General features: G+C 45.6%; 1 protein-coding gene across 4 annotated transcripts in view; it reads right to left on the bottom strand.

Annotated features, from left to right (window-relative positions):
• The window catches only part of Map7 (microtubule associated protein 7), a 136,355-nt gene extending 110,937 nt beyond the window's left edge, over nt 1–25,418 (bottom strand). Inside the window, exons 1-2 of one of the 4 annotated variants that reach the window (XM_041654759.1) lie at nt 3,197–3,423; nt 2,707–2,846 (exon numbers count right to left, since the gene is read on the bottom strand). In XM_041654759.1, coding sequence (XP_041510693.1) covers nt 2,707–2,839 — 133 coding nt within the window. In that variant the 5' untranslated portion in view covers nt 2,840–2,846; nt 3,197–3,423. Of the gene's footprint in view, nt 1–2,706; nt 2,979–3,196; nt 3,424–25,202 lie in introns of those variants that run through there. The other 3 variants (XM_041654762.1, XM_041654763.1, XM_041654760.1) reach the window with 3 other exon arrangements.
• Between the last annotated feature and the right edge of the window lie 1,627 nt (nt 25,419–27,045).

Raw genomic sequence — 27,045 nt, 5'->3', positions numbered from 1 at the left:
ATCATCAGGTTCTGTTTTGGAAATAGAAGCCCCATTAAAAGTTGCAAAAGATGACTTACTACAACAAGAGCAACTGTAAGGAACACCTGGAGGAGGAGGGATGAACTGTCTATGCAGGCTGCTGTGCGCTGTAAAGAACACCTGGAGGAGGAGGGATGAACTGTCTATGCAGGGTGCTGTGTGCTGTAAAGAACACCTGGAGGAGGAGGGATGAACTGTCTATACAGGCTGCTGTGCGCTGTAAAGAACACCTGGAGGAGGAGGGATGAACTGTCTATGCAGGCTGCTGTGCGCTGTAAAGAACACCTGGAGGAGGAGGGATGAACTGTCTATGCAGGCTGCTGTGTGCTGTAAAGAACACCTGGAGGAGGAGGGATGAACTGTCTATGCAGGGTGCTGTGTGCTGTAAAGAACACCTGGAGGAGGAGGGATGAACTGTCTATGCAGGCTGCTGTGCACTGTAAGGAAAACCTGGAGGAGGAGAGATGGACTGTCTATGCTGGCTACTGTCTGGTACTAGGAGGCAGTGAGAACAGAAAAAACAGAGACAATACAAATACAAATCTATGTCACATAATTTATACTATAGATATACCATAAATAGCTACACACAGGGACTATAATTTTAATAAACTAAAAATGATAAATCACTTTCTCAGTTGTCCCAGTTTTCTTTCAAGTGCTCTACAGTCAGGAGTGGGTAGCAGCTATCACACTGGACAGAAAGGAAACACTGCTCACCGTTTCCTATTGCAGAGCTGGAGTAGAATGTAGACATTTCCGATTGATCAGACGCCTGAAGAGAAACTTAAAAATCAAAGCCAAAGAACTTTTTCTCATTAAGCAGACTCCGAGATATCCAGAATTCTTCACTGGCTCATTTTGTTGCCTGTGTCACAAACTAGAGACAGACAGGGATGTAAAGGAACCCCGGTTATCCTTACTAGGATGAAATCCTGCCCATGCACCCTCAAATCTTTTGTTTTTTTTTCCTGGTGTGTGTGTGTGTGTGTGTGTGTGTGTGTGTGTGTGTGTGTGTGTGTGTATGTGTTTGTGCATGTGTGCAGCCATGAAAGGGATAAATGGCAGGGGGTCAAGAACTCCTGGTGCACAAGTTGCCAAAACCCAAACATCTTTAGAAATTCTGACTTTCGCCTTTCTCCTTTTCTTTTCAATAAAATATCCAAGGACAGTTTTCATGTAGAAGGAAAATTTAAAAAAAAAATCAAAATAAAACATAAGCAAACCAAAGATAGAGCCAGGAAGAGAAAGTCCTGGAAACTCCTGAGAACGCAGTGGATAGTGAATGACTGTCCCAGGACACTCAAGGAGAGGCCAATTTTGACAAATACACCGTGGGAAAGCTTCAACAAATATGCATTAACTTTAAAAAGTTACCAGCTCCTCAGAGGCTGAATGAGCTGCTACTAACCACTGAGAGCGGCACGAACTCTGGCTCAACTCTCAACTCCTGGGCAAACAAGAAGAACCTTCCCCTCCCCTCTACAGCAGCACTGGATTCCTGAGGTCATCCGATCTTCACACAGAAGCCCAGACAGTAAATAGAAATCATCCATGAGATGAGGGTCTATTTACTAAAACCTCTCTTTAAAACCAGAAGCAAAACTCCTGGGTTTAAAGTAGGCAGTGCCCATCACATTTACGGAAAGCAGCTCGAGTCATGTAAGAGCCAAGAATAAGAAAGCAGCAGTGGCTGGGGGGCTCTGCTGGCATTCACTCTACTGTTGCTGGATCAGTTGTGGCTGCCACACGGTGCTGGTCCTCTGAGCCATACTGTGGAAAATTTGCTAATATTAGTGATAGAATAATTTGCCAGTGACAGAATACATGCTAAAACTTAATCAGTTTATAAAAATAACAAAATTGGTACTACATCTGCTAGAGAGAACAACAGCTTGCGTGCTTTGAGGAAGGCAGCTACAGGAATCAGGATGCTGGAAAACTTAATTACAAGCCTGAAAGTCCTTCTTCAAAAATGCATGAGAGAGGCTATGAGACAATGCGTCGGGTGACACACACAGCACATGGGACTTAAGCCTGGCCAGCTGCTACATGTCATAGGTAGGAGAAAGCGCCACTCGACTCCGACCCCTGTTTTCAGCATGGTTGAATGTCTACACAAGTGCTCGGCAGCAGCCATCAGCTGTTAGATGCCACGGCGCGCTCCCGGCTCCCTGGCTCTGCCCTTTGTGGTTGCTGTGAACTTTGCCTTCTTACCTTCTCCCTCAGCATCTCAGTAAAGGACACCCAGAAGCACCCTCATCTGCCGCCCTAACCCATCCTTTTGGCAGAGAAACTCGTTATCATATGAAATATACGGAAATAACCTGATGTGCCCACAGGTAGGTTTTAACCCCTCAAAGTCAAATTTCTTTTCCTGGATGAGGTCAGAGTTGCTGGCCCCTGTTTAAAGGAAGGAGTGGATATAAAAGATCTTTATCCTAGGAAAACAGTTTGGGTCTTAAAATTAGCTGATCTCAAATCGACTAAATCTGCAAAAAATTATTCCCAATTCATCATTCTCTGCCTTAGGGGGTGTGTAAACACAATCCGCGAGCTATGTCGGGTTATGAGTACTCTGAGAAGCAGGCACCGTGGGTAAGGCTGGGAACCTGTGCTACAGCAGTGTAAGAAACAGCGCTGGATCCCGGCAGCTCCAACCAAAGGGGAGGGCTAAATGCATACCTTTGGGTCTTCTGGAATTTCCATTCTTTTGCTGCTCATCTTCCTCATTAATGGTGAATAAACCAAGGGGAATTGGCCTTGCGTGGGTCTTCTTCAGTCTCTCTTGTCGGAAAGCTGTAGCGGATCCAGGCATGCCGCTGCTACTTGTTCAACAATTATATTAAAAATATATGCTTATGTAATTGCAGCTCCCAGGAAGCTGCTAGCCCCTAAGCTGCCGGTTCATTTGAGCACTTGTAATAGATCCCCTATGGGTAAACAGTGTGCAAACAGCTGACAGATACTACCAGCTACTTGGCAACTGAGCCCTGCAGCTCCCCCTCACCTAGCAGCAGCCCCCTCCTACTTACTCCCCCCACTAGGCACATGCGCTGGTGAGTAAACACTCTCACACATGCACACATGCGCGCGCACACACACACACACGCCCATCCCAGGATGACTCTATTAGAGACGCGCAGGTTCAGATGCCTCCCTCCAACTGCCTAACCTGTTCAATCAGATCCCAGCTTCTTCCTGCTGTGCCACTTTTCCCCTGTCTTCTTTTGCTACCAAGCAGCGGAACATTCGGCCTACAGCGGAGGGCAAAAGATGACACACTGCCTGCTGCTAACAGTTGCCCTGACAACCCTGACAGAAGCTAATCAAGGAGGACGGAGGCGGCTCCGTCTCTCTCCAGCTGCCCTAGGATGCAGAGTCTTCGGAAATCAACAGCAGAGGCTTGGTTGCTGCGGGAGGCCACTGTGCAGCTCCCTCTTCCTCTGGGTGGCAGAGGAGAGCAGCGGGATGGGTGGAGGAGGAGAAACAGAGTTTGGCCTGCATAAACAACAGCCAGTTCTTCAGTAGGGAGCACAGAACTCTCCTTTCCCCAGCTAGGTGGTCTATGATAAGAAAGGAGGACAAAGGTGACATGCTCTCCTGACACTCAACATATCATGTATGTCCTATGTATGTATATGGACAACATTGCTTTGCATTCACTTTCAAGGTGTTTTCAACTCCACTATAAACTCTCTCAACATACACTGGTTTTGTTTTTTGTTTTTTTTTTTTTTTAGCTAACTAATTAATTTTATTTAATGTGCACTGGTGGTTTGCTTGTTTGCATGTCTGTGTGACGGTGTCGGATCCCCTGGAACTGGAGTTACAGATATTGTGAGCTGCCCTGTGGGGGCTGGGAATTAAATCTGGATCCTCTAGAAGGGCAGCTAGCACTCTTAACCGCGGAGCCATCCCTCCAGCCCCAAGATAAGCTGTTGTTTTTATTCACGAGGCCCACCAGCACCACATCTCTGGGACCTTCCATGAAGACCAGAAACTGGAGACTGTACCTCTTCCCACTAAAAATTACAATGTGGAACCATAGTAAGAAGGGGAGTCCCAGCTGCCTCAACTGCATTGCTCCCTAGCACCCCCCTTCCCAAAGCCCAGCAGCACCGCTGAGCAGGTCTCAGCACCAGACACAGTTTCAGCTCTTCTGGACTATTCTCTCAAAAGCACACAGCAGTATGATTTCTGTTATCTTCATTTTAAGACTCTGCATTTTTAGGTTGCTGAAAATTTGTACTATATTTTAAAAAAAACAATCCTTCCATCTCTAAACTACTCTTCAACATTTTTTCAGTACTTAAAAAACTCACATTATCAGAGACTCTCAGGCTGATCCTTCGTGTGAAATAAACTCTAGGTATTGGACTTCTCAGGTCCCAGTTTTCTCTGGACAGCTGGGATGGGGTTGAAGGTAAGGATTAAATGAATATAGTACTAGCAATAAAAATGGTTTATAAATATCAACTGTTACTATATATACACACAACCACTTGGAATTAGCCCATTGTTTTGCATTTATTTTCAAGGTGTTTTTATCACCACTGTAAACTCTCTCAAGATCCACTGTTTTCATTCACTTGCATTGCCCTGCCCACGGCTGGGTATAATAGTTGGCAAATCCCACTGAAATGAATAAATCCTCAAAAATGCTTTCCTCCAAAGGCTTGGGGATTTAATTAAGTTAGTGCACATTTTGATTTAGACTGGTAGCTTGAAAAAAATGCAATGAATAGCTATAATTATAGTTTTCCTTAGTTATGGTAAAAGATAAAATAGATATAAATGTTGTAACTGTAATTCTTGCTTAATACCTGTTTTGTTATATGTAATTTTACTATGTTAAAGTTAAAACTTTCCTTTTCTATTTGAACAGAAAAAGGGAGATGTAGGAAGTCCTTCTATCTAAATGTTGCTTTTTTGGTTAATAAACAAATGTTTTGGCTAGTGGCTTAGCAAAATAGAGCTAGGCAGGAAAATTGAACTAAATGCTGGGAGAAAGAAGGCAGAGTAGCGAGACGCCATGGAGCCACCAGAGGGGAAAGACATGAGGTACCAGCTGGAACCTTGCAGGTGGGCCACGAGCCTCGTGGTAAAATATAAAATAATGAAAATGGGTTAATTTTAGATGTAAGAGCTAGGTAGCAATACACTTCAGCTATTGGCTAAGCAGCGTTTTAATTAATATAGTTTCTGAGTGATTATTTCAGGAGTCAGGGCATCTGGGAAACGAACATGTGGCTTCATACCACAGAAAACCATGTTAACCTATGTGCTACAACTTTGGACAAAAGTAGAATGTGGTTCCGTTACTTTCAAGGAGAGCTCACAAGGTCTCAAATGCTTAACCAGAATGGAGGGAAACAACAGCAAAGCAAGAGCCACCGGGAGCTTAATCTGTCCACACAGATGATAACTTTCACCAGGAATGCCATGTGCTGGAGGTACCAGGGAAGAGACTACAGGACACAGAACCCCACAGAAGACCACAACTAAGTCGTTACCCACCAGGACTAGTGGTTTTCCTTTCTGTGTCTATGTCAGGGGATATCCTCCAATGACAAAGGCTGGATTCTTCACTCTCAAGCCTGAGAGATCCCCAAAGGTGATTTGTATCAATGTGTGAAAATGACCCAAGTGAAGGCTTTTGTTTTCTTTTCAGCACTCTAAGCTGGTCTTTACAATCTTTACTGGGGGAAAAAAAATGAAAGCATGTCTGAAGGGGAGCAAAAGTCACCTCCAAACAAGTTGTGAGTCCAAGTCAAGGGACAGAACAGGGATCCATGGACTGGGAACACCTCAGCCTTGCAAGGCAGATGCTACTGGAGTCACTGAGGATGTCACTGTGGTTAGTCACCACAAAGCCAAGAGAAGCTACTGCCACCTGGCTAGCAGAAAATGGGCACAAAGAGGCCAAAGTTAAACAGCCATGCGGGTCACTGAGTCAGGGTTAAGCTTAGGCCACTTGCTTCAGGAGTCAAGTCGCTTTTGTCCTGGGGCCATAGGAATCCTGATTCTGATATCAGCTAGGTCTGTCACAGCCGAGACAGACCCAAACAGTCTGACATCACACAATTATAGTGAGTTTTTCTCCTACCCGTGAAGTACACATTTTCTCATTGTCTCCTCCGCCCCAACCGGCCTGAGATCAATTTCTTAAATGTTCCAATCTAATCTTTGATATAGGAGTTTGATCTAAATACAATCCCAGGAATACCAAGCCTTGATCCCCTCATTTAAGACAAACATACATTTGATACCACTTTCTTTTCTGAGTATGCGGGTGTGTGGTATTTTCGTATGCTCACTCACGTGGGTGCAATCAGAGGCTGGAGGTGGACCTGAAAATGCTTTCCTCAAACACCTTATACCTTTGTTTTGAGACACCTCTCTCACTAGACCTGGGACTCCCTATTTCAGTCAAACTGGCTGCCCAGTGCATTCCTGGGATCTGCCTGTCTCCATTCTCTCACCAATGGGATTAAAGACGTGGACTGATGTGGCCAGCTCTCATGTGGGTGCTGGGGGTTTGAACTCAAGTCCTTGTGCTTGCACAGCAAGCATTTTGTCTGGTGAGTCATCCAGATCAGGTTCTTAACTGTTTCAATCCAAACTTTTTTGTTTATTTGTTTTTGTTTTTCAAGACAGTGTTTCTTTGTGTAGCTTTGGAGCCTGTACTGGAACTAGCTCTTGTAGACCAGGCTGGCCTTGAACTCACAGAGATTCACCTGCCTCTGCCTCCCTAGTGCTGAGATTAAAGGTATCTGCCACCACCGCCTGGCTTCAATCCAAACTTTAATGGACAGAGCAGTTTGCTCTTAGAGTTTTAGGACTTAATCCCTCAGGGGCATCAAATAACACCTTCTTCGTCCTACCTCCTTTGGCCTTTCATACTTTGATTCTCAACAAGGGCAAATAGGAGAAGGGAAATGGCAAGATCTTAAACTTAAAACATCCTCGAAGTAAAACAGATACCACTTGGAATTCTTGAACGCCCTCCTCAGCTATTCCTTCTCGATCAATTAATGAATTGATTAGAGACAGGATCTTGCCATGTAGCTGAGGCTGGCCTGGTACTTAAATGCTGCACAAGTCTAAATCCTCCTGCACAGCTGCCCCTGCTGCACGTGATGGCACCACGGGAGCGTGCTACCATACCCTGCTGTACCAACAATCATTCAATTAGATGTAGTGCAACTGTCCTGACATGCCACCTGCAGCCTTACGTCAGTCCCTGTGAGGCAGAGGGCGTGTAGGCCTTGCTTAGTAGGTAAGAAGATTTTTTTTTTTTTGATTTTTCGAGACAGGGTTTCTTCGTAGCTTTTTTGGTTCCTGTCCTGGAACTAGTTCTTGTAGACCAGGCTGGCCTCGAACTCACAGAGATCCGCCTGCCTCTGCCTCCCGAGTGCTGGGATTAAAGGCGTGCGCCACCACCGCCCAGCAGGTAAGAAGATTTTTGCCATTGCTTTCTTGAAATTGTTAAAATTGTGTTAATAAAAACTTTGTATAAACTTATGACAAATGAAACACTGCCTAGTGAAATAAGGTAGACTGACAACCAGCTCAGCCTTACATTAAAGCAAAACTGTCAGAGTCCTAAGATAAATGTTCAAAGTTTCAAACAAAGCAGTTAGATACAATGGTACATGCCTACAAGCCAGCACTTGAGAGGCTGGGACAGAAGGCTCAAAACACTGAGACCAGGCTGGGCTAGATAACGGGGCTCTGTCTGCAATAAAACAAGTAAACTCTAGGACACTGTGAATTCTGCCACTTTGTGCTCCTTTCCCAGCTGGCTGTGCCGACACCTCTGGCCACGCTCTAACTCCTGACATGGGAGACCATGGGACAAAGTCAGACCTGTTGATGCTGAGAGAAGGAAAGTTCGAGATGTGGACCCGGCAGTAGCAATGCTATGCAGCGACTAAGCACATGTAGCCAAACACACATGCACACATGACCACGTCTATGCTTCCCAGCCTTCTATGCTGTAAGCAGAAAACAGCAGAGCCCATGAATGGACAAAAGAAATCCGCCTAATCAGTGAGAACTATAGCTACAATTTTCCTTTCTAAAAGCCTAGTGAGCTTTATAAAGAAACACATCACAGAGGGAGAAAGCCTAATTTGGACCATCGTTAAAAACAGAAATTATTACCACTGGGTTGAGTGGCTGCCACTGGTAAATTACAAGTTCTATATATGTGTGTTATTTATTTTTTAGTAGTGCCCAGAAATAGCAAAAAAATTCTTTTCAATATTTTTTTTATTAAATGGGGTGATTAATCCTAGAAAACTACTAGACTTAGTAATTTTAAGAATATTTGGTATATTTCCCCCTCAAGGTGAGTAGAAATTTACTTCCAGCAGGGGTTTTTAGAAATCCACACTTGGACGCAAGTTTAAAACCTCAGATGACTTGAAAGTAGCAAAGCTAGCACAGGTTGACATGGGATCAAGCCACCCCCGAGGAACAAAGGGGCCCAGCTGGTGCTTTGCTGTTCTGTCCTTGAAGTTAAGGGGCTCCTCACAGTTTCTGAGGATGCTGCCGCCCAAGGACGGCTTCCGTGGTGAAGAAAGCATGATGTTCTGCCATCTTGCAGCATTATAGCTGCTAAGAGGCACAAAGAACGCTGAACAAAAACATGCTGACCCTTTGAGAGGAAAATCAAGACGCAGGGTTGCTTTGATCTTTATGTGACCACCTTTCACCATGGGCTCATGGGAGGGACAGTGAGTGCTGTGCTGGTGGTGGCAAAGCCGGCAGCCGAGCCTACCGGAGCCCTGCGGTGCATTCATACTGTTTCTACAAACCTTCATACACAATAGCCACTTCACTGCCAATGGAGCGCATTTTCCCTGCTCCACCGATAGAAGTGGGGCCTCTAAGACTCATTTACATAGCTATAAGGTCTATGCTAAGCTTTTATTAACCCCTTCCTTTAACCCTGTTTCACGAGGCAACTTGGGAATATTACCAAATGTCGCATTAAACTTTAACCTAGGATCACGTTAGAATGCTTTTCGCCCTTTTGCTCATGATTCTCATCGGTGATACCTTACTGACCGACACACATTACATGGACTTCTGAACTCCTTGATAAGGAGGACTGTGCATGGGAGGGCCTCTCCTCTAACGGTGGCCTCTTCTTAGGATAGATATCCCATGGGGGTGGGGGCTGGCGAGACGGATCAGCACTTAAGAATTTTGCTGCTTTTGCCGAGCGTGCAGGGTTGATTCCCAACACTAACGTCAGTCACTCATAACTGTCGACAATTCCAGCTCCAGGGAATCTGATGCCCTTGTCCTGACTCTGTTGCACCCACACTCAAGTGCACATACAAAAATGCAGAAGCACACACATGCACATAATTTAATAATAATGATAACAGCAATAGTAACAATAAATCTGTAACGAAGGGGTCAACCTCACATATAGCAAAATGAAGGCCCATGGAGCTGCAACAGCACATGGATGATCAAAAGGCTCACTTCACATCATCAACATAAAGAGGCCGCAAAAACTGCTCACAGTGCCAAAGGTTTCAGCAGACACCCTGCAGGCAGAGCAGAATGGTCTTTATGTTCTGGTCTTCGTGCTACATGGTTCTCAAGGTGCTTCAGAGATAATAAATGCTCAGAGGAAAGAATCTACAAACATTCCAGACCACGGCAGAGCGGTGGAACCTTGTTTGAGAAGCACTTTCTCTGAGCATGGAAGATTTGTGGATAATAGAATTAGTGTTAACATAGTGAGGAATTTCTAGGCCATTCACTTGCTTTATACCAATAGTTCTAGGATGACAGACATACCGTTAGGCCTGGTAGAAGTTCTACTTCTAATGTAGCTTTGGGAAACAACTAGGAGCAGTGGCCGGAAACTGTCTGTCTCCCTCCTCCCCCTCCCCTTCTTTCTCTTTCTTTCCTTTTTTTTTCTTTTTGGATTTTTTGAGACAAGATTTCTCTGTAGCTTTGGAGCCTGTCCTGGTACTCACTCTGTAGACCAGGCTAGCCTCAGTCTTACAGAGATCTGTCTGTATGTGCCTCCTGACTTCTGGGATTAAAGGTGTGTGCCACCACCGCCAGGCCTAACTACTTCTTATCACTGTGGGCAGCCATGCGTAGCTGGAGTGCTGATGTTAGAGTAATGTGCTGTGTATGGGCTGTGCTTTTTAGGACCCTCAGCCCTTTTCTGACCTGTGTTTCCTTGGTGAGGATGGAAAGTCGAGTTATATACCCAGAAGGAAACGGGCAAGGGAAAACCAAGACTCAGATAAGCCCTTCCTTTGTTGTCACCTATCTGTGCACCTACCATAAAGATGAACCTTACATGATTGCATTTTATAAGTGGATACGCCCAGATTGCTCCACTCACCCCACTGAGAGCCCCAGAGATTTGGGCCTTAAGGCTGAACAACAGAATAGTGAACATTCACTCTCCTCTGGTTAGGAGACAGTTACACCAGGCTGATTTCTGCACCTCTGATGCCCCTCAATCTCTTACCCACCTTCACGAAACCCACTGAAAAAACGAGGAAGACACACAACTCTTTCCTAGATGAGACAACTGATTATGGGAGGGCCACTGTGACGATGAAAATTTATCATTTGAGAGATAATTTAAATGATTTGCACAAATCTTGGGGAAAATTTCATTGTGGGGCAGTGAGGGGGGAAGATACAATGTATCAGCCCAGACAAACAGAAACACAGGTATCTTTGGTACAACACATAGCAAACATGTACATATATGTGAAGATCTGTTTGAAGTGATGTTCCTTAACTGGGAGATGTACCACCTGCAAGTGTAGGGCAGGGCTTCTCCCCTCCAGTCTTGATTCCCCACCAATCCCAGTTTTTGCCTACAAACATCATCCAAGGATATCTACTTAAAGTCGGATGACGGCAAAGGTCTGTCACATCCCACATTTCAGCCAACATGTCAAAAGTCTACGTGTCACTGGTCATAAGTGTCACAGAGTAGAATGGATACTATTCACTCATAGAATTTCCCAATATAGTAATACTCTTAAAATGATGGTTTATAATTGGGATCAGGATACTTCAGCCTGGACCTATCAAATCCCCTTTTGTTTTTATAAATGATCTCCCACTGAGAATCCAATAGTGCTAAGCTTAAAGTATTAGCAAATAAATCATTTCTATCATTTTGAGAGGTATGAATTTTGGTTTTCTTAGTATTAAATAAAATACAAAGCGTGCATGCACACACACACACACACACACACACACACACACACACACACTCCTATTGTCAAACCCTCTGTCTCATTTAGAAATTCAGGTATATAATTTTGTGGCCAGGGTACTGGGAGGTCAAGTTGGGGACAGCATGCTTTCCACGAGAAGTATCTGAAGGGTGCAGCTGAGGAGAGAGAAGGGAGTCTGCACCTGCCATTCCAGCACTTGGAAGGCCAAGGACATTCAGTTTATAATCTGGAAGCAGCCTGGGCTGCAGTGTGAGACCCTGCCTCAAAGACGAGAAGCAAAACCAAAACAGCTTGTGAAGGATTGAATACTAAACTGTAAACATCTATTAGTTTGACAACTAGAAACAATTCTGACAAAGAAACAGACACAGCAGCTCTTGACCTTGATGACTGTTCTGGAAGTGGCCCAGAGAAAGTCGCACCTAACAGAAAGGCCCACAGATACGACCCTGGCAGGGTAAATCCAGAGCTTGGTCCATTTTCAATCACAACAGCAAGAAGTCAACAAGTGCAATTGTCAGCAGCCAGCCAGGCCATCAAAAGCCTTAAGTTAAACTGTAAGATAAGATGCGCATATATGTAGGATGCAAAGGAAAGCAGAGATGTTTTAAAAATTTACAAATGCAAAACCAAAAGGATTCTAAATGCAGTAACTGTTCTTAGCAAAGATATGAAGCATTTCTTTAGTTCCTATGAACCAAATATTATTACCAAACTGGTATATGTGTTGTTTGTTTTCAATAAACACTTTTCCTCTTTGTTTTGACTGAGCTAAAGCCATTAAGGTTTTAGGGGGGCCTAGATGGGAAGAAAAAAACTCCTCAGAAAGATGGGTAGGTTGATAAGCACTCACTGGACACCCCCACTTTATCTCCAAAGTCCTTCCACTTACCATACCCACCATCTGGGTCCATGACATGTAAATTTTATTTGGCAAACTTCCTAAAACACCCTAATTGTACTATTATACTTTTTATAATGATGCAAAATGGTTACACTCGGGTAAGTCAACCAAATCTTTGATGTGTTTTGAAAACTGTTCCAGAGAACTGGAGAGATGGCTCAGAGGTTAAGAGCACTGGTTGCTCTTCCCAGAGGTCCCGAGTTCAATTCCCAGCTATGACATGGTAGCTCACAACCATCTATGATGAGATCTGGTGCTCTCTTCAGGTGTGCAGGCAGACATGCAGACAGAATGCTGTGTACATAATAAATAAATAAATTTAAAATTAAAAAAAAGAAAAAGAAAACTGTTCCAGACACGTGCAGTGTTGTGGTGAGGGAGCCACACTCTCTTTTGGAAATCCTAACCACCCGGTACCAGTTTCTACATAGGTCTGGAGGAAATCCTGCTCCCTGTCTCCAACTACCACACCTCTGAAAGGCGATTCCTAGCCTTTAGCACCCAGAGAAAGCCTTTGTCCAGCTCACTGGAAAAGGATCTTGCTTGTAAACAAAAGGATAGATGTTTGCATAACCAAGTTGTTGATTATAAAAAAATATTGCAATACTGAATATATGGACACTGCCTGTTCAGGAATATAGTTCCAGAAAGATACACCTATAACAGGAAATGAGAACGTGATTTGGGGGTGCTAAGACACCTGTCATGCGAGGGCCCGAGTCTGCATTCCCAGAACCATCTAAAGGGAGACGTGGGAGTGCATGCCAGCAAGGCCAGCACATCTGTGGGAGATGGAAGATGGGACGGCAGAATCGCTGCATGTTTGTGGTCCAGCAAGTCTAGTATAGGCAGAAGGAATCAGACACAAAAACCTGACTCAAATAAGGTGGAAGTTGAGGACAGACACCTTAGATTGTCCTCAGACCTCATGCCATGGCAAGTACACGCATGAATGTATATACATACACATAGACACGGACACACACTCCAAGGTTCGTAACATTATTTATTTCTATTTTATGTGCACGAGTGTTTTGTCTGCATATATGTATGTGTTTCACATGTGTACCTGGTACCAAGAGACATCAGAGCCCCTGAAACTGGAGTTGCAGGCAGTTGTGCGCCACCATGTGGGTGCTGGGAACTAAATTCTCTGCGGAGCAGCCAGCACTCTTCACCAGCCCTCTCTTGAGTAATTGCCAGTACTGTTAACCGAGCTAGCCCTTTTTTAAAAGCAGTTGTTGACGAGTTGGTTGGTGGCTGGGATCAAACACAGGGCCTGTACATGCTAAGTAACAGGTTTATCTCCGAACTCGACTCCTAGGCCTGATGCTTTGTAAAGCACGAAGCCTTTTTACAGTGGTTTGGAAATACTCAGTTCCCAGCTGTCTGAGCTCCACACTCCAAGTCCTATTCTGAACCATGTGCAGGGTTTAAGTAGCCTTTGGCCCTTTCTTCTGGCATTTCACACATCCCTTCTCTCTTTGTTCTGAGACTTACTTGCTCGTGTGTCTGACAAGGCATCCTGTGACACCTTCAGGATTCTCTGTGGCTTGAACTACATGAAAGGTTTGGATTTGGGGCTGCACCAGTTGTGTGATGGGTGGGACCATATTCCTGCCCTCTGCGCTCTCATCAGTGAGCAACAGGTATTTCTTGGAGTTGCTCAACTTGGAAGTGAGTTGAAATGGAATCCCTGACTTGGACGTTAGGTCCACGGAGGACTGGGTGTGAAATGCGAAAGCAGGGTTCTGTCCGGCGAGGCTTTGCCGGATGACAGGGCTATAAGGTTTTGCTACCTAGAGTCATTTGACGCTTACAGATCTCCTGCTTCTCGACCTATTTCAATACTTTCTTCCAATGGCAGAGCCATCTCTTCTACTTGCACTTTGGTTTACACAGTCCCATACAGAGCACTGAATGTATAGGATGTACCTTCACAAGGGGGCTTGAAAGTATAAAGCTAGTGTTAGAAGAAAAACACTCTGACTTTGTCCTTAATGCTGAACATACTGGCCCATAATAAGCTCTCATGTCCTATGAGGTACTGTCACTGAAGAGGGTTACATGTTAATACTTCAGATGTAATCTGAAGCTTCGTCAACCACCACAGCCGCTGCTGTACACAAACCCTGAAGGAACCAGCTAGGGAAATGAAATCAGAACTCATTTGAGGAAGCAACACATTTTTAACTTTGCTAAGTTGTTATCTATTTTTAATAAGATACAAAACCTACATTACAACTGACTCTGACTTGGGGATATCATTTCCTAAAGGAAAAATGCACCCACGACAACCAGGACAGACTTCTGCAACGTAAAGAAGCTTCTTCTAAACTGGTGACTTTAAGACATGAAATAACGTTCTGATGTCTTGCTTCACATAGGTACTTTGTCTGCAGAAGCCACATTGCCTCCTGCTTCTCCTGAAGCCTGGTGGAGGTGAGCTCCACAGCTCCCCTGTTTTCCTCATAAACAGAGCATGGACTGTGGGGAGGGGAGGGAGTGAATCCTTTAACTCACTTGGAACTGGGAAGCCCCTCTTCATGGTCCAAAGGGAATGCAAGTCCACCTTCATGGCTTAAATCAAATGAACCTCTGCAACAATAATATTTTACTAAAGAACCAAAAATAATAAAGTCATTTTGTATCCGATAAAAGTAAAATGAAAGTGAGCCAACAGGGGCTGACACTGGTGCCTAACTCAAGGACACAACACGATGGCAGGGAGCATCTCACAGACTGGGACAGCACAACCTTCTCACTGAACATTGCGTGACATTTTGACAGTTGAAGAGCTGCTTTGAGCCGCCTTTCTTCTGGCCTTACCTGGGACAGTGAGGTCATACAGTCACAACTGGCTGAGTCGGCATGGCATTCCCATGCCCTCACCGAGGTGAGCTCACCTATTGAAGGAGAGCCTTGCCTGAGGGGGAGTTCAGCATGTCAGAGTATGCCCATCTGTGCGTGGTGATGCAGGATCAGCTCTTTGTCATACACACTTCCTACCTTGCTGTGTTAGGGGCTGTTCTACATGGCAACTCATTTCTTCCCTGAGAGGATGGTTTGAAAAGAAAGCCATTGTTGCTTCGGTGACTTGTCAGGATCCCACAGGCAGTAGGTGGTGGAGGCCCCAGTGCTTTGCACCCAAAATAATTAGTATTATTCCTGAGCAGTTTTCAGTTTTAAGAGCAAGGCCTTGTTTTGTCCTTGCAAGATCTGGTGTCGAGTGAAATCATTTTCAGTATAATCTTGAGGAGAAATCAAAGACACTCTCTTTTTAGGGGCCAGTTCTTTTTATGTTGGCCCTAGATCTTGTACCCAAGGTTAAGCTGCCAGGAGGAACAAACCGGGGATGCCGCCGGTTGGTCCCAGCAACAGATTGCCACAGATGTCTTTGCAAACTGGCAGAAACAGGCACAAATGCAACACGGGAGCCTCTTTAGACATTTCAGCACGTAAAGTGTCCTAGCGTCTGATAGTAATTGGAGGTGCTACCTGGAGTGTGAAGAATCCTGCAGAGAAAAAAGCTTCATGTGAAAAGAGCAAGCACCCCCTGAACCTTGGGCACCACAGAGCCTGGTGGGAGGGAGAGAGGAGGGAACATTCGCCTAAAGGCCATCAGCATCCAGCATCCTCACGGGAGGACCAAAGCGAACAGATGGAGGAGGTCATACTCTGCTCACTATTTATAGATGACAGAAGAACCAAGGAGATTAGAGGCCACAGGGTCACCAGCAGCTTCTCTGAGAAGAGTGTACACACTGGGAACAAGATGCCATCTACTCAGTCGGAATTAACCTTTCCCTTTTCTGAGGGGAGCAGGAAGAAGACAGAGGGAAAACTGCAGGAAGTGTGTGTGTGTGTGTGTGTGTGTGTGTGTATAACTAAACAACCAGAGCTCATTATATAACATTTTGTCTAGCTTCACATTTATATATAAAACTACACAAGCGTGCCACTGAATTTGTGTATGTTTGTCTGACCAAATGTACTCACATTCATTTTATATCTATAGTTCCTTCCAAAAGTTTTGGGGAGAGAAATGGACCCAAACTCTACAAACTTCAGGGAAGCAGCTGTCAAGATTCTCCATGTGCAAGCGAGGTGTACCTGACACCTCCAAATTAAACCTACTCCCAAAGTCAAATAAAAAAGCACGAGGCGGGAGGTGGGCCGAAACCAGTTCTGGGCATGGACTGCACACAGGAGCCACCTGGGGAGTTGTAAGCCCACTGCCACCTGGTTCCCACCTGCAAGATTCTCTGATAATTGCGGGGGCACCGTGGCAGTTCTAGATCCCCCAAGTGAGTTTAACTCTTTGCCAAGACTAAAAACCACTCATCCGAACCAATGGCGCTCTAGCAGACGACCTCGGTCATTGTTTCAACAACGTGACCGGCTGCCCAAGGAGTAAGCCTAATTCAAATAAGGCCCCTAGGGTTGTGGTTAAGAGTGTCACCAGGCTAATTTAGAGCACAGGGAATAGAAACCAATCCAGCTGGAAGGCAGAACGTTGTCAACCAGGTCCTGCCTGTGGTGTCTGCCACACAGAAGATTCAGGTGAGGAGCTTCTGAGAACCACAGACCTAGATTAAAATCTTGAGAAGCAGCCAAGCTTCCTGAAGTAGGAACCCATTTTATTTATAGCTGAATTATTATGTGTTTCAGCGCCACCCAGCATGGTTTGGAGGAAGGGGCTCTTCCTAGAATTTCACTTTGAAATACGAACTTTCCCTGGGGTCTAGCTTCTTACATTCAACGGAGAGTCAATGACACACATTTCATACACGGAAGGTATGGAACAGTACAGGATGGTTCTACTTACCAGAAAGCCAACTTTAAAGAGGAGGTTTTGTGGGCAATTTTTCAAAAGCCACAGAATTTTAAGATAATCGTATGGTAATATTCTAAACTTAGAAACACAGACTTTACTTACGATGCCTGCAGTTCACATATGGCAAAGCACTCCCGGGTTCCCGCTCTGCTTTCTTTCGGGTTGCTGTGCCCACCTGCACTATCTGGTGAGCTGTGCCAATACTTCTGGGCATTTTCTCATGCAACTGGCTTTTAAAATTAAGTTAGCACACAAAGTAACGGTTTCATTTTGGCCTTTCCATACATATGCGTTATTATACTGTCTTTATTCATCTTCTTTGCTTAATCCCTATCTGCTTAATCCCCGCTTTGCTGGTTCCCCTCCTTCTCCTAAATAATCCCCCACCTCTTCTTACAAGCCACATGAATTCATTACCTCCACACCCTCTAGGTGACTTCTTTTTACATGCAAGCCGTTTTTTGAAGTAGGATCTCATGTAGCCAAGGATGGCCTCGAACTTCTGATTCTCCTGCTTACATCTTCCAAGTACCAGGATTACAGAGGTACATCTAAGCTCTGCTTCCATTTCCAGCATACACACTCTTATACACACTCTTAAATCTAAATTCAACACATGAGAGAAATTTTCATATTTGTTTTGAGTCTGGCTTATTTTGTTTAACAATATTTTTTAGTTTCATTCATTTCCATGCATAGGTTAGGATTTCATTTTCCTTTATAGCTGAAAAAAAACCCAGTGTATACTGAGCCAAATTTCTTTCTTTTCCTTCCTTCCTTCCTTCCTTTCTTTTTTTTTTTTTTGTTGGGGGAGGTAGGGGGACTGGGTTTCTCAGTGTAGTCCTGGCTATTCTGGAACTTGCTCTTATCACAGAGATCAGCTTGCCCCTGCCTCCAGAGTGCTGGGATGAAAGCAGAGTACCACCATGCTCAGTTAGGCCACATTTCTTTATCTATTTATCTCTTGATGAACATCTAGGCCAGCTCCATTTCTTAGCTATTTTGAATAATGCAGCAATACCATGGACTTCAGAACTAGCTCTGTGGCAGCATCAAAGAAGCAGAATTATTGCATGTAATTAAGCCCTATTTATTTTTGGTTTATTTTTCTAATGTACTTGTTTTCATATTGTCTAAAATACATTTATCTGCAAACTAACATTCAAAGCTTGGGGTCCAGCTCAGTGGCAGAGCATTTGCCTAACATGCAAAAGGACCCAGGTTTGATCCCAGCCCTCCAGAAGGGGGAAAAAAAAGCTGGGAGACACTCAGTGAGTAAGAGGGCTTATGAAGAAGCTTGAGGACCTAAGTTAACTTCCAAGTATCCATGTATAAAGCCAGGTATAAGGCAGCTCTGAATGAGTGCGCTTATAATCCCAAAACTATTATGGAAAAAGATGGAAGGATTGGGGGGAGGTTTGATGGCAGTCAGTTCAGCTCCTGTCTCAGAGGAACAAGGCACAGACTGATAAAGCAATGCAGCCATGCTCCCTGGTCTCCACACTCACATGTGCAGGCAGGTACACCTTACACATCTTCACACGCCACTTATACACACCACTCTCTTCTCTCTCTCTCTCTCTCTCTCTCTCTCTCTCTCTCTCGCACACACACAATAAAGAAAATTATAAAGAAAGTAAAAATCAAAGTAGCACCTAATAGAACAAAAGAAAATTCTTCCTTTGGCTAATAAATTCTCAAATTAAAAAATATATTAAGGAGAATAATACTTAACAAACAGGAAAAAAGCTAACTGTCACGTAACTTACATTGCAAGCAACTGCAACGCATTAAAAGGATAACTAAGGAGATGGATGGGACCGTCACTAGAGAGTTGGCAGACCTGAAACTGGAGAAGAACGAGCCTCAATATAACAAGCACACAGGCCTGGTCCCTGCTAGGGATAGAGTGTCCAGTGACAGATGACAGGGCACTGTGAGCACACTGCATAGACTGAAAATTAGTACCAAGTGTTCACTTCCGTAACACAGTGTGCCACGAGAAAAGAGGGGTGTATCGCAAGGCAAGGTGTATAACCAGTATTTCCAGCTTGCTTTCTTTTTTCCGGAGACAGGGTCTCACTCTACAGCCCGGGTTGGCCTGGCCCTTCCTATGTAGACTCATGAAGCTCTGCCTACTTCTGCCTCCTGAGTGCTAGGATTAAAGGCCAGTGCCACCGTGCCGGGTTAGTTACAATTTTTTTTTTTTAAACCTAAAAGCCCCTTCCAAGGTCCAGGGGTGAGAGCACAGATGCACTAGGGAGGAAGGGAGACGTGAACTGGCATGGGACATGTGGGGTCAAAGTGCTTCAGCTCATAATCTCAGAGCCTGGGCTGCACAGGAAGTAAGAAAATCCGCGGGGATAAAGAGAAAAAGAGACAGAGCCGAATGAAGACGCTAGGGCTGGGAATGTAGCTGGAGTTCTTGTCTGCTGTGGATAAGGTCCTCAGTTCAATCCCCAGAGTCACAAAACAACAAGAATGACCCACCAAACAAAAACTCCACATTGTACTTGGGTTTTGGGTTTAACAAGACGTCACTGAAGAGACTGTGTTAGCATCAAGCATAAATACCTCACTTTAAGGGGACTACAATTTACTCAAAAAAACTTGGAGTGGCTAAAATGAAAACCATCAAATCAACAAAGCAGACAAGGGCAGACAAGGATACAGAACAATCATTTCTCACATGGTGTTCGCAAAAAGAGAAAGCCATACAGCCACCCAGGAAGTGTGGCAATGTCTTATCTAATTGCACTAGAGACAATCATGTATTTGCCTTAAATGAAAATCAGTTAACACCAAGGACGGTGTACAAATATTTGCAACAATGTTGTTCTTCCTGCAAAAACCTAGGAGTAAGCCAAGGTCCTTCAGTGGGTAGAAGGGGAAGCACTCAGGGCCTCCTCCTTATCAGCATCCGGACAGGGAGCTGCCATGTGCATCACGGTGTGCTCAAACCTCAGATACATTAGGCCAAGTTTTGGGGGAGGGGACGGGACTGCAAAGGTTACATTGTTTGCCCACCCCCTTTTGGACAGGATTTCTATATAGCCTTGGGTGCCTTGGAACTCACTTTGTAGACCAGGCTGGCCTCGAACTCACAGAGATCCACCTGCCTCTGAGGGGATTGAAGACTTGTGCCACCACACTCAGCTGAAGGTCAAAGCAAAAGATGCCAAGCAGGTCAGTGAGCCTAAGGGAGTCTGAGGGTGTCAGAACTCTTCCGTGTCCTATTTACACTGTTAATTGTATACTGAATTAAAAGTGATATGCAAACTAAAAAGCAAATAAAAAAAAGTTCTCCACTTATTGAAGGATTTTCAATGTATTGATTTTCTCTGGCAACCATTATGGGAAGGTCTATTGAACTATCTGGTCTTCCAAACTACTCGAGTATCTATTAATTGTTTTTAATTGGAAGCACCCAACTTTTGGGCCAACAACTGAAGTCCTCTTCTAGGAGTGATCAGTGAGTACCGGAGTCCAAAGCAATGGCTTTAAATTTTCAGTCTTAGAATGCTTGGCCTTTTTGTCCCTCTTGGGCATCCCTCACTTCCCTATCTCCATCCTCCATTTTGAATGTTGGGTCATCCATCTGCAGTTTTTCTTTCTGATCTCTTCCTCACGCCTCCCAAGAATTACTCTCTCCTGGAATGGCTCCCAGACCTGACCTCTGATTTTCTCCTCCAGCTTCACATGTCCACCTGACTCTCTGGTGCCACCAGTGACTATTCCGTGTCCCCTTTGCTGCACAAATTTCATGTATAAGACAGACCACTCCCCCCGCCACTCTCTCCGCCCACTTTCTTTTACTAAAGCCAAGCCCTGGTCATGAATATGGCCATGTCAGGATTAAACTAATGAACCAGATTCGAAGTGTCACGCCCTAGATCACCTTTTTCCCTCCATCCTTTGACAGATGCCCCATCCAGTCCTGAATTGTTCTCCTCCTGTGCTCACTACCATGCCAGCAATTTCTCTAGTGACTGCACCCGTCCTCTGGTCTGCACAGCTACTCTGAGAGGAAGCCCTCCTTCCCTGCTTCCAGGGTAAATCTGGCTCATCTGTCTTCTAGACACATGTCCCTCATATGCTGCTGACAGTTGTCCTGAAGCGAAGCGGCAGAGTCCTGTGGAGGTTGTGCCTGTGTTAAAGGAACAGCACGGCTCTATCGCTTGAATGGGCAATCAAGTCCCAATTCACAGGCACAGAAAACTATCTGCTAATCAAGACACACTAGTCCCTGCCCACATGACACTGTGCCAAACTCTTGGCTCGACCTTTGGTCCTTCCATGACTTAGCCACGATGCACCATCATCTCAAACTCATTTCCCCAGACACTTACTTGGAACCTCTCACAGCTGTCTTGCTAAGATGACTTAACCTTTGCACTTCTCCATGCCAGTATCTCTATTTTCCCTCTTCCTCCACCTACCTACCTGTCTAGGTGCTATCTGCAGTAATGCTCCGATGACCACAGCCACTGAACCCTCAGAACCTGCAGATATCTGCCTGTGGATGCCCTTACCAAATTTAAGGACCTTCCAACCGCCATAGTTTTAATAATCTATAGAAAGTACACATTCTTGGTCAAATTAGTTTAAGACTCAATATTTTTAGCTCTTGTACTAACATGACCAGACTTAATAAATTCTCTTTTGCTCTTTGAAAAATCTGTTTTCAGGTATCATGATACAAGTGTGTCAGAATTCTTTAGAGACAATGCCAATGTAAATCAGTGTTTCACACACATGCCTGAGTAGTGACAGAGGCATGACTGCTTCGTGCTATTATTTCCTTTTACTCAGTACAGCTGCTCTCAACCTGTGGGTCACAACCCTTTCACAGGGCTGCCTAAGACCATCAGAAATATCAGAGATTTACACTAAGATTCCTAACAGTAGCAAAATTACAGTTATAAAGTAGCAACGACAATAACTTTATGGGGGGGGGTTCACCACAACATGAACTATATTGAGGGGTCGCAGAAATAAGAAGGTTGAGAACCAATGACTTGGCGAGGTGTAGAGTTTGCACAGGATGAAGGACGTCTAATTCTTAGGATCTGGCTTTCAATGGGGAGGGGTTTACAACCCAGAACCGTCTAAGCATCTACTATGTTGATTTAAATCAGTCTTTTAAAGTCAAGCAAGACCACAAAGATCACTATTTTGGAAAAATTCAAAGAAGGGACAGTGACCAAAGTAAAAAGGTTAAAGCCCTCCCACCAGAGTCCTGCTAAAAGAGAAATAAAAACTCAATTCCAAGTTCTAAGTAATTTCTTCCAAAAGAATGGCAACAGAACTCACCAGTTATAGGCATTAATTTATTCCTTTGCACATCAAAGTTTGGGCATCAAAAAAAAAAAAGCAGCGTTGCATTTGAACTCTGCAGCATTTTTTCAAAGGAGGCTGGCAAATGAGGGGACTTATTCTGTTCAGTCACTTTCCACAGCTCATGCACATTTGCATACAATGTGGTACCCAGACACTGAGCTCAAATAGTTTTGTGACGTGATTGCCTGTGAATTTGACTGCCCCAAATGATATTCTTAAGAAAGGGACTTGACATCCTCTAGTGGTGAAATACAAATTTGTTTCCAAGGTAATTGCATTTTTTTTGTTGTTGTTGTTCTTGCTTCCCTTTGACTATGGGCAAAAAAAAAAAATATTACAGTACATTGAAAGAGCGGTTCATCCTCAGGAAAAATTAACTTTAAAAAAAAATATAATCACAACCCTGAAGCAAAATCTAAACATATGTCCACAGAAGTGCTTCTGAATGTTGCATTTATGTAGTATCCTATAAGTAGGTGTTACGCTCTCGAAGTACAATCCATCCGAGCCACACACATATGAACACATAAGCCTATAATCTTGAACACATCACAGGTATTGTTTTTGTAATAACCGGAGATTTTAATCTGAAGAGCCCTTAAAGTACAGCCTTTGCACAGGGCCATAAAATTTAAAAGCCACTTAAGGTAGTATTCTACCTCAAAATAATTATATCTAAAAAGAAAACAAAAATGAATGCTTTGAGAAATGTGTTGCCATTTGTAGCTGAGAAAGATGGCACACAGGTAATCTAGGACTTGGGAGGCTGAGGTGGTGAGGCAGGAGGAGCCTACACTTGCGACAAGCCAGGAATACATGGCAAGACCCTGTCTCAAACAAGCAAAAACCAGAAAGGAAAGAAATGTGGCATTTTGAGGTGGTAACTTTTACTTCTTTGTGGTAATAAAAGACGGGCCTACATACCCCACTTTTTAATAAATCCCATACAAGTCTATGATTTAAAAATGATGGAGTGTTTAAATGTGTATTTGACCTGAATTTCATCGCCAGGACCCACATGGTGCAGAGAACTGACTCCCGCAAGTTGTTCTGCACAGGTGTGTTTGAATACTAAAAACAGAGAGAGAAAAATGGAGAAAAATACAGGGCCAGAAATATAAGACTATACACACATACCTATAATTGATCATACACAAAACATGTTTGTCAGAAATTTAAATTTCTAGGCAAAGATGTGGAGGAAATAATAGCCAAAAAATTCCACTTTTAATGAAAGAATACTTCAGTCTGGTGAGATGGGTCAATGGGTAAAGGCGCTTGCTGCCAAGCCTAAGTTTGATTCCCAGAACCCGCATAATGGAGGAGAGAGAACCAACTCCTACGAGCTACCTTCTGATCTCCCACAAGCAGGCTGTGGCATGCACACAACACCCTCCCCCGCAACACACACACACACACACACACACACAGGCGCGGCGAAATAAACATAATCTTTAAAAAGAAAATATTTCAATGATGCATGGTTGACTTGCATACGAACTGTTAAGACACATGGCCAGTTCATTCCTTAACGCGATCAGGCACTGAATATACTCCAGCTGCAAGTTCGTTTCTGTCTCAACAAGTTCCCATACAGATCTACAAAGCATTCAAGGGACAAACTGGTGCCTATTAGATCACTATAACATCCCCTCTCCCCCCCACCACCACCCAGAAGCTGTTACTTATCCATGCCTTATTCACAACCAAGCATGCCCTGGATTGGGGAGCCTGGACAGTTCCCAGATAATCAATTTCCCCAATTACTCGTGCATCTCCTCCACCCAAACCAAAATAACGATCAACGATCTTTTTGACACAGTAAGACAAAAGTCAACCACCCTACAGGATGTAGCCTGACTTGGAAATACATTCAGGACACGTTGTCAGTCTCAACTTCAGGAGTTTAGGTACAGTCGTAGATTCGTGATTGGAAAATACTGCCAAGCTCCATGGACCTTGCATGTTAAAAATAAGACTGCCCTCTAAACGCGTACGTTGGGGTGGGGGAAGAGAGGTGGAGCGATTTTTGCATTTAGAAAACAATTGCTTCTGGTTGTGGGTGTGTAGAAGCACTAACAGCTTGCAACTGCGGGGTCTGCAAATTCACATTTCTTTAAAATAACAAAGCGTCTCCCGCCCCCATCCCAAGTGTAGGAAGGTACAAGGAACAGCGTACTGGCCAGGAATAGAACGGGAGGAGGGTGGTTAGGCGGGAGGGTATGATTTGCAGTACACTCCCTGAAGAGGAAAAACAAAATCACGAGGAGGGGGTAAAAAGTTGGCTTCATATTATAGTGAGATGGACGCGAGTGGGCAGACATTCCGAGGCTGTGAGCCACGTCCCTGGGTGTCGGTTGGTGGTGGTGGCGGAGGCAGATCGTCAACACCGAGGCCCGAGGGCCAACCCGGGTGGCAGAGCCAAGGCTCCCGACTCAGGCTACTGGCGCCACAGGGGGAGCAGAAACTCCCCGGAGTCTGACTCCAAGACCGCGCAGGACCCGGCGCTCTCTACGGGCGACCGGAGAGCTCGGGAGCCTCGGCCGCTGCCCCCCCCGGGTCGGTCCCCTCCGCTCGGGCCACAGTTCACCCGCCCCGCGCACCTGGCCGCGCGCTCCCGCCGCTCGCCCGCTGGGGTTCTCAGGTCCGCCCGCGCCCCCAGCACCGTGCCCCCGACGCCCCGCGCGTCCCCGACTCCCCGCGCGCTCCGGCCTGCTTCCACCTGTTGTGGCCCCGCGGGCGCTCGGCGGTGGCCGGTCGCGCGGCCCCTGAGGGTCGCCGGTGCCGGGGGTGAAATCACGCCCCCGCCCACTCCCACGACCCCCGCGACCCCCTCCCGTCTCGGCCGCGTCGTCACCTGGGTCGCTGTGCGCAGCGCCGTCGCCGCCCCTGTGGCCGTCGCCGCCAGCTCCCTGCTCCGCCATGGTGCTCCGATGACGCGCCCCGAGAACCGCTCCGCCCTCTTCCTCGGCTTCGCTCCCGCCGGGCCCCCGCCTCCCGGGCCCGCGGCCCAGACAGGTGAGCGGTGGCCTGCGCGGGCGGGGGGCGGGGACGGCGAGCGCTCGCCCGAAGCCGCCCGGGCTCGGCGCGCCCCCTCGTGGGCAGGTACGGCGCCGCAGACGCCCCGACGGACGCGGTCAGAGCGAACGGCAGAGCTCGGTGTCCCGGCCGGCGGTTCCCAGCCACCTCCGCCTGTCGCCCGAGATCGCCGCCGCGCCTGAGTGTGTGATGAGAGCGTCTACCCGCGGCCCCGGTGCGGCGGTGAAGGCGTTCGAGCGCTCGGATCCCCTTTGAACTCTGAAGCCGCGCCAGGTCAGTTTCAGCCTCTTGGGGACCGGAGTTCGCGGTGACAGTCGCCCAAGGAGATGATGCCACGTGGTGAGCCGAAGTACACCGGCAGGATTCCACGCCGAGACCGGGCTCCGTCTGCGCTCTGGTTTTTCACCTTGCCCGCGTGGCTGATGAGTACGCGTGTCCCCGTATGCGCGTTAATGAAACTTGCGTTGACTGCTGGGGCTTTTCTTATTCTTGGTTTCCGACTGTCTTGTGACTTGCTTTGAAGGACTAGGGGCTTGGGGAAGGCGGTTTTCAAAAAGAAACATTAGCAACTGAGAAACGAATTTCTGCCCAAGTAGGCAAAATAAATGATAAGCAACAAAATGCTGAGGGGGTGGTTAAGTAACCAACAGAAATGGAAACAAAAGAAGGAACAAAGCGAAGGAACACAGCAGCCAGCCATTTCTGCCTTCACACAGAAAGACAGGTCCCCACCATTGGCTCTCTCAGCATAACCAACAAGTTCTTTATACTTTGAAACCCCACACAGTGTACCGGGGACACTAAAGAGTGTCTGAACAGTATCACTCCAAGGCCAGGACTGGACTGTATCTCTTCATTTGTAGGTTGTTTTGTTTGTTTGTTTGTTTTGGTTTTTTGTTTTCTTTTATTTTGGTTGCTTATGGATTATTCCAAAGCACCATGCTTACAGTGGAAGAGACAAACCGGTCTTTGAACAGTGAGATAGTCCTCCACCATCTTCAAATGAGTCGTGCTACACTTCGGGTCAACACACAGCCCCAGGTGAGCAGAAGGAAGCTCTCAACAGAGAGCTCAGTTTGGACCTCAGCAAAGATGTTTTCCCTTGGTAAACGCTGAAGGGTTCAGGACAGACACTTTCTCTGAACACCAGCAAGACTCTTCGCTGTATGTAGTTCAGCTATTTGGCAGACCCCTAGAAAAGGAGGTGATTTGTTTTCAGCCTTCTGACGGACACTACTAAGTACCTAAGTCAAGATTTTATACTAGGTGTTTCTATCCCACCTTAATCCCTGAGGCAGGAGGATCGTCAGGAGTTTGAAGCCAACTAGATTAAATAACGTGACCCTGTCTCCGAACAAACAAACAAATGGAAAGAGGCTATTGGTACGTGTTGTTTGGTAGTAGTCAGTCTGGTGGGTGTTTGTCCACACTCCTATCCTTTTGATAAATTTGTGTTTCAGTTGCTCTAAATTAATTGCAATAAGGACACCAAACCCAGCCCGTAAGGCCCTGGACAGACTCCTACTTCCAGACCTAACTCAGTGTCTGCTGCACAGTAGACTGTTGATCAGGGAGGGAACGGCATCTGTTAAATGTCAGATGCCATCATACTGCCCTTTAGGTTGTTCTTCCCTGGGAACACAGGAGCCATCTGCCTTGGG

The sequence above is a fragment of the Microtus oregoni genome, unplaced genomic scaffold (genome assembly GCF_018167655.1).
Source record: "Microtus oregoni isolate MIOR12 unplaced genomic scaffold, Mior012 000006F_ref0000085, whole genome shotgun sequence".
NCBI classification, from domain to species: domain Eukaryota; kingdom Metazoa; phylum Chordata; class Mammalia; order Rodentia; family Cricetidae; genus Microtus; species Microtus oregoni.
Note: the sequence above shows the minus strand (reverse complement) of the source record. Positions and strands in the feature narration are given on the sequence as shown.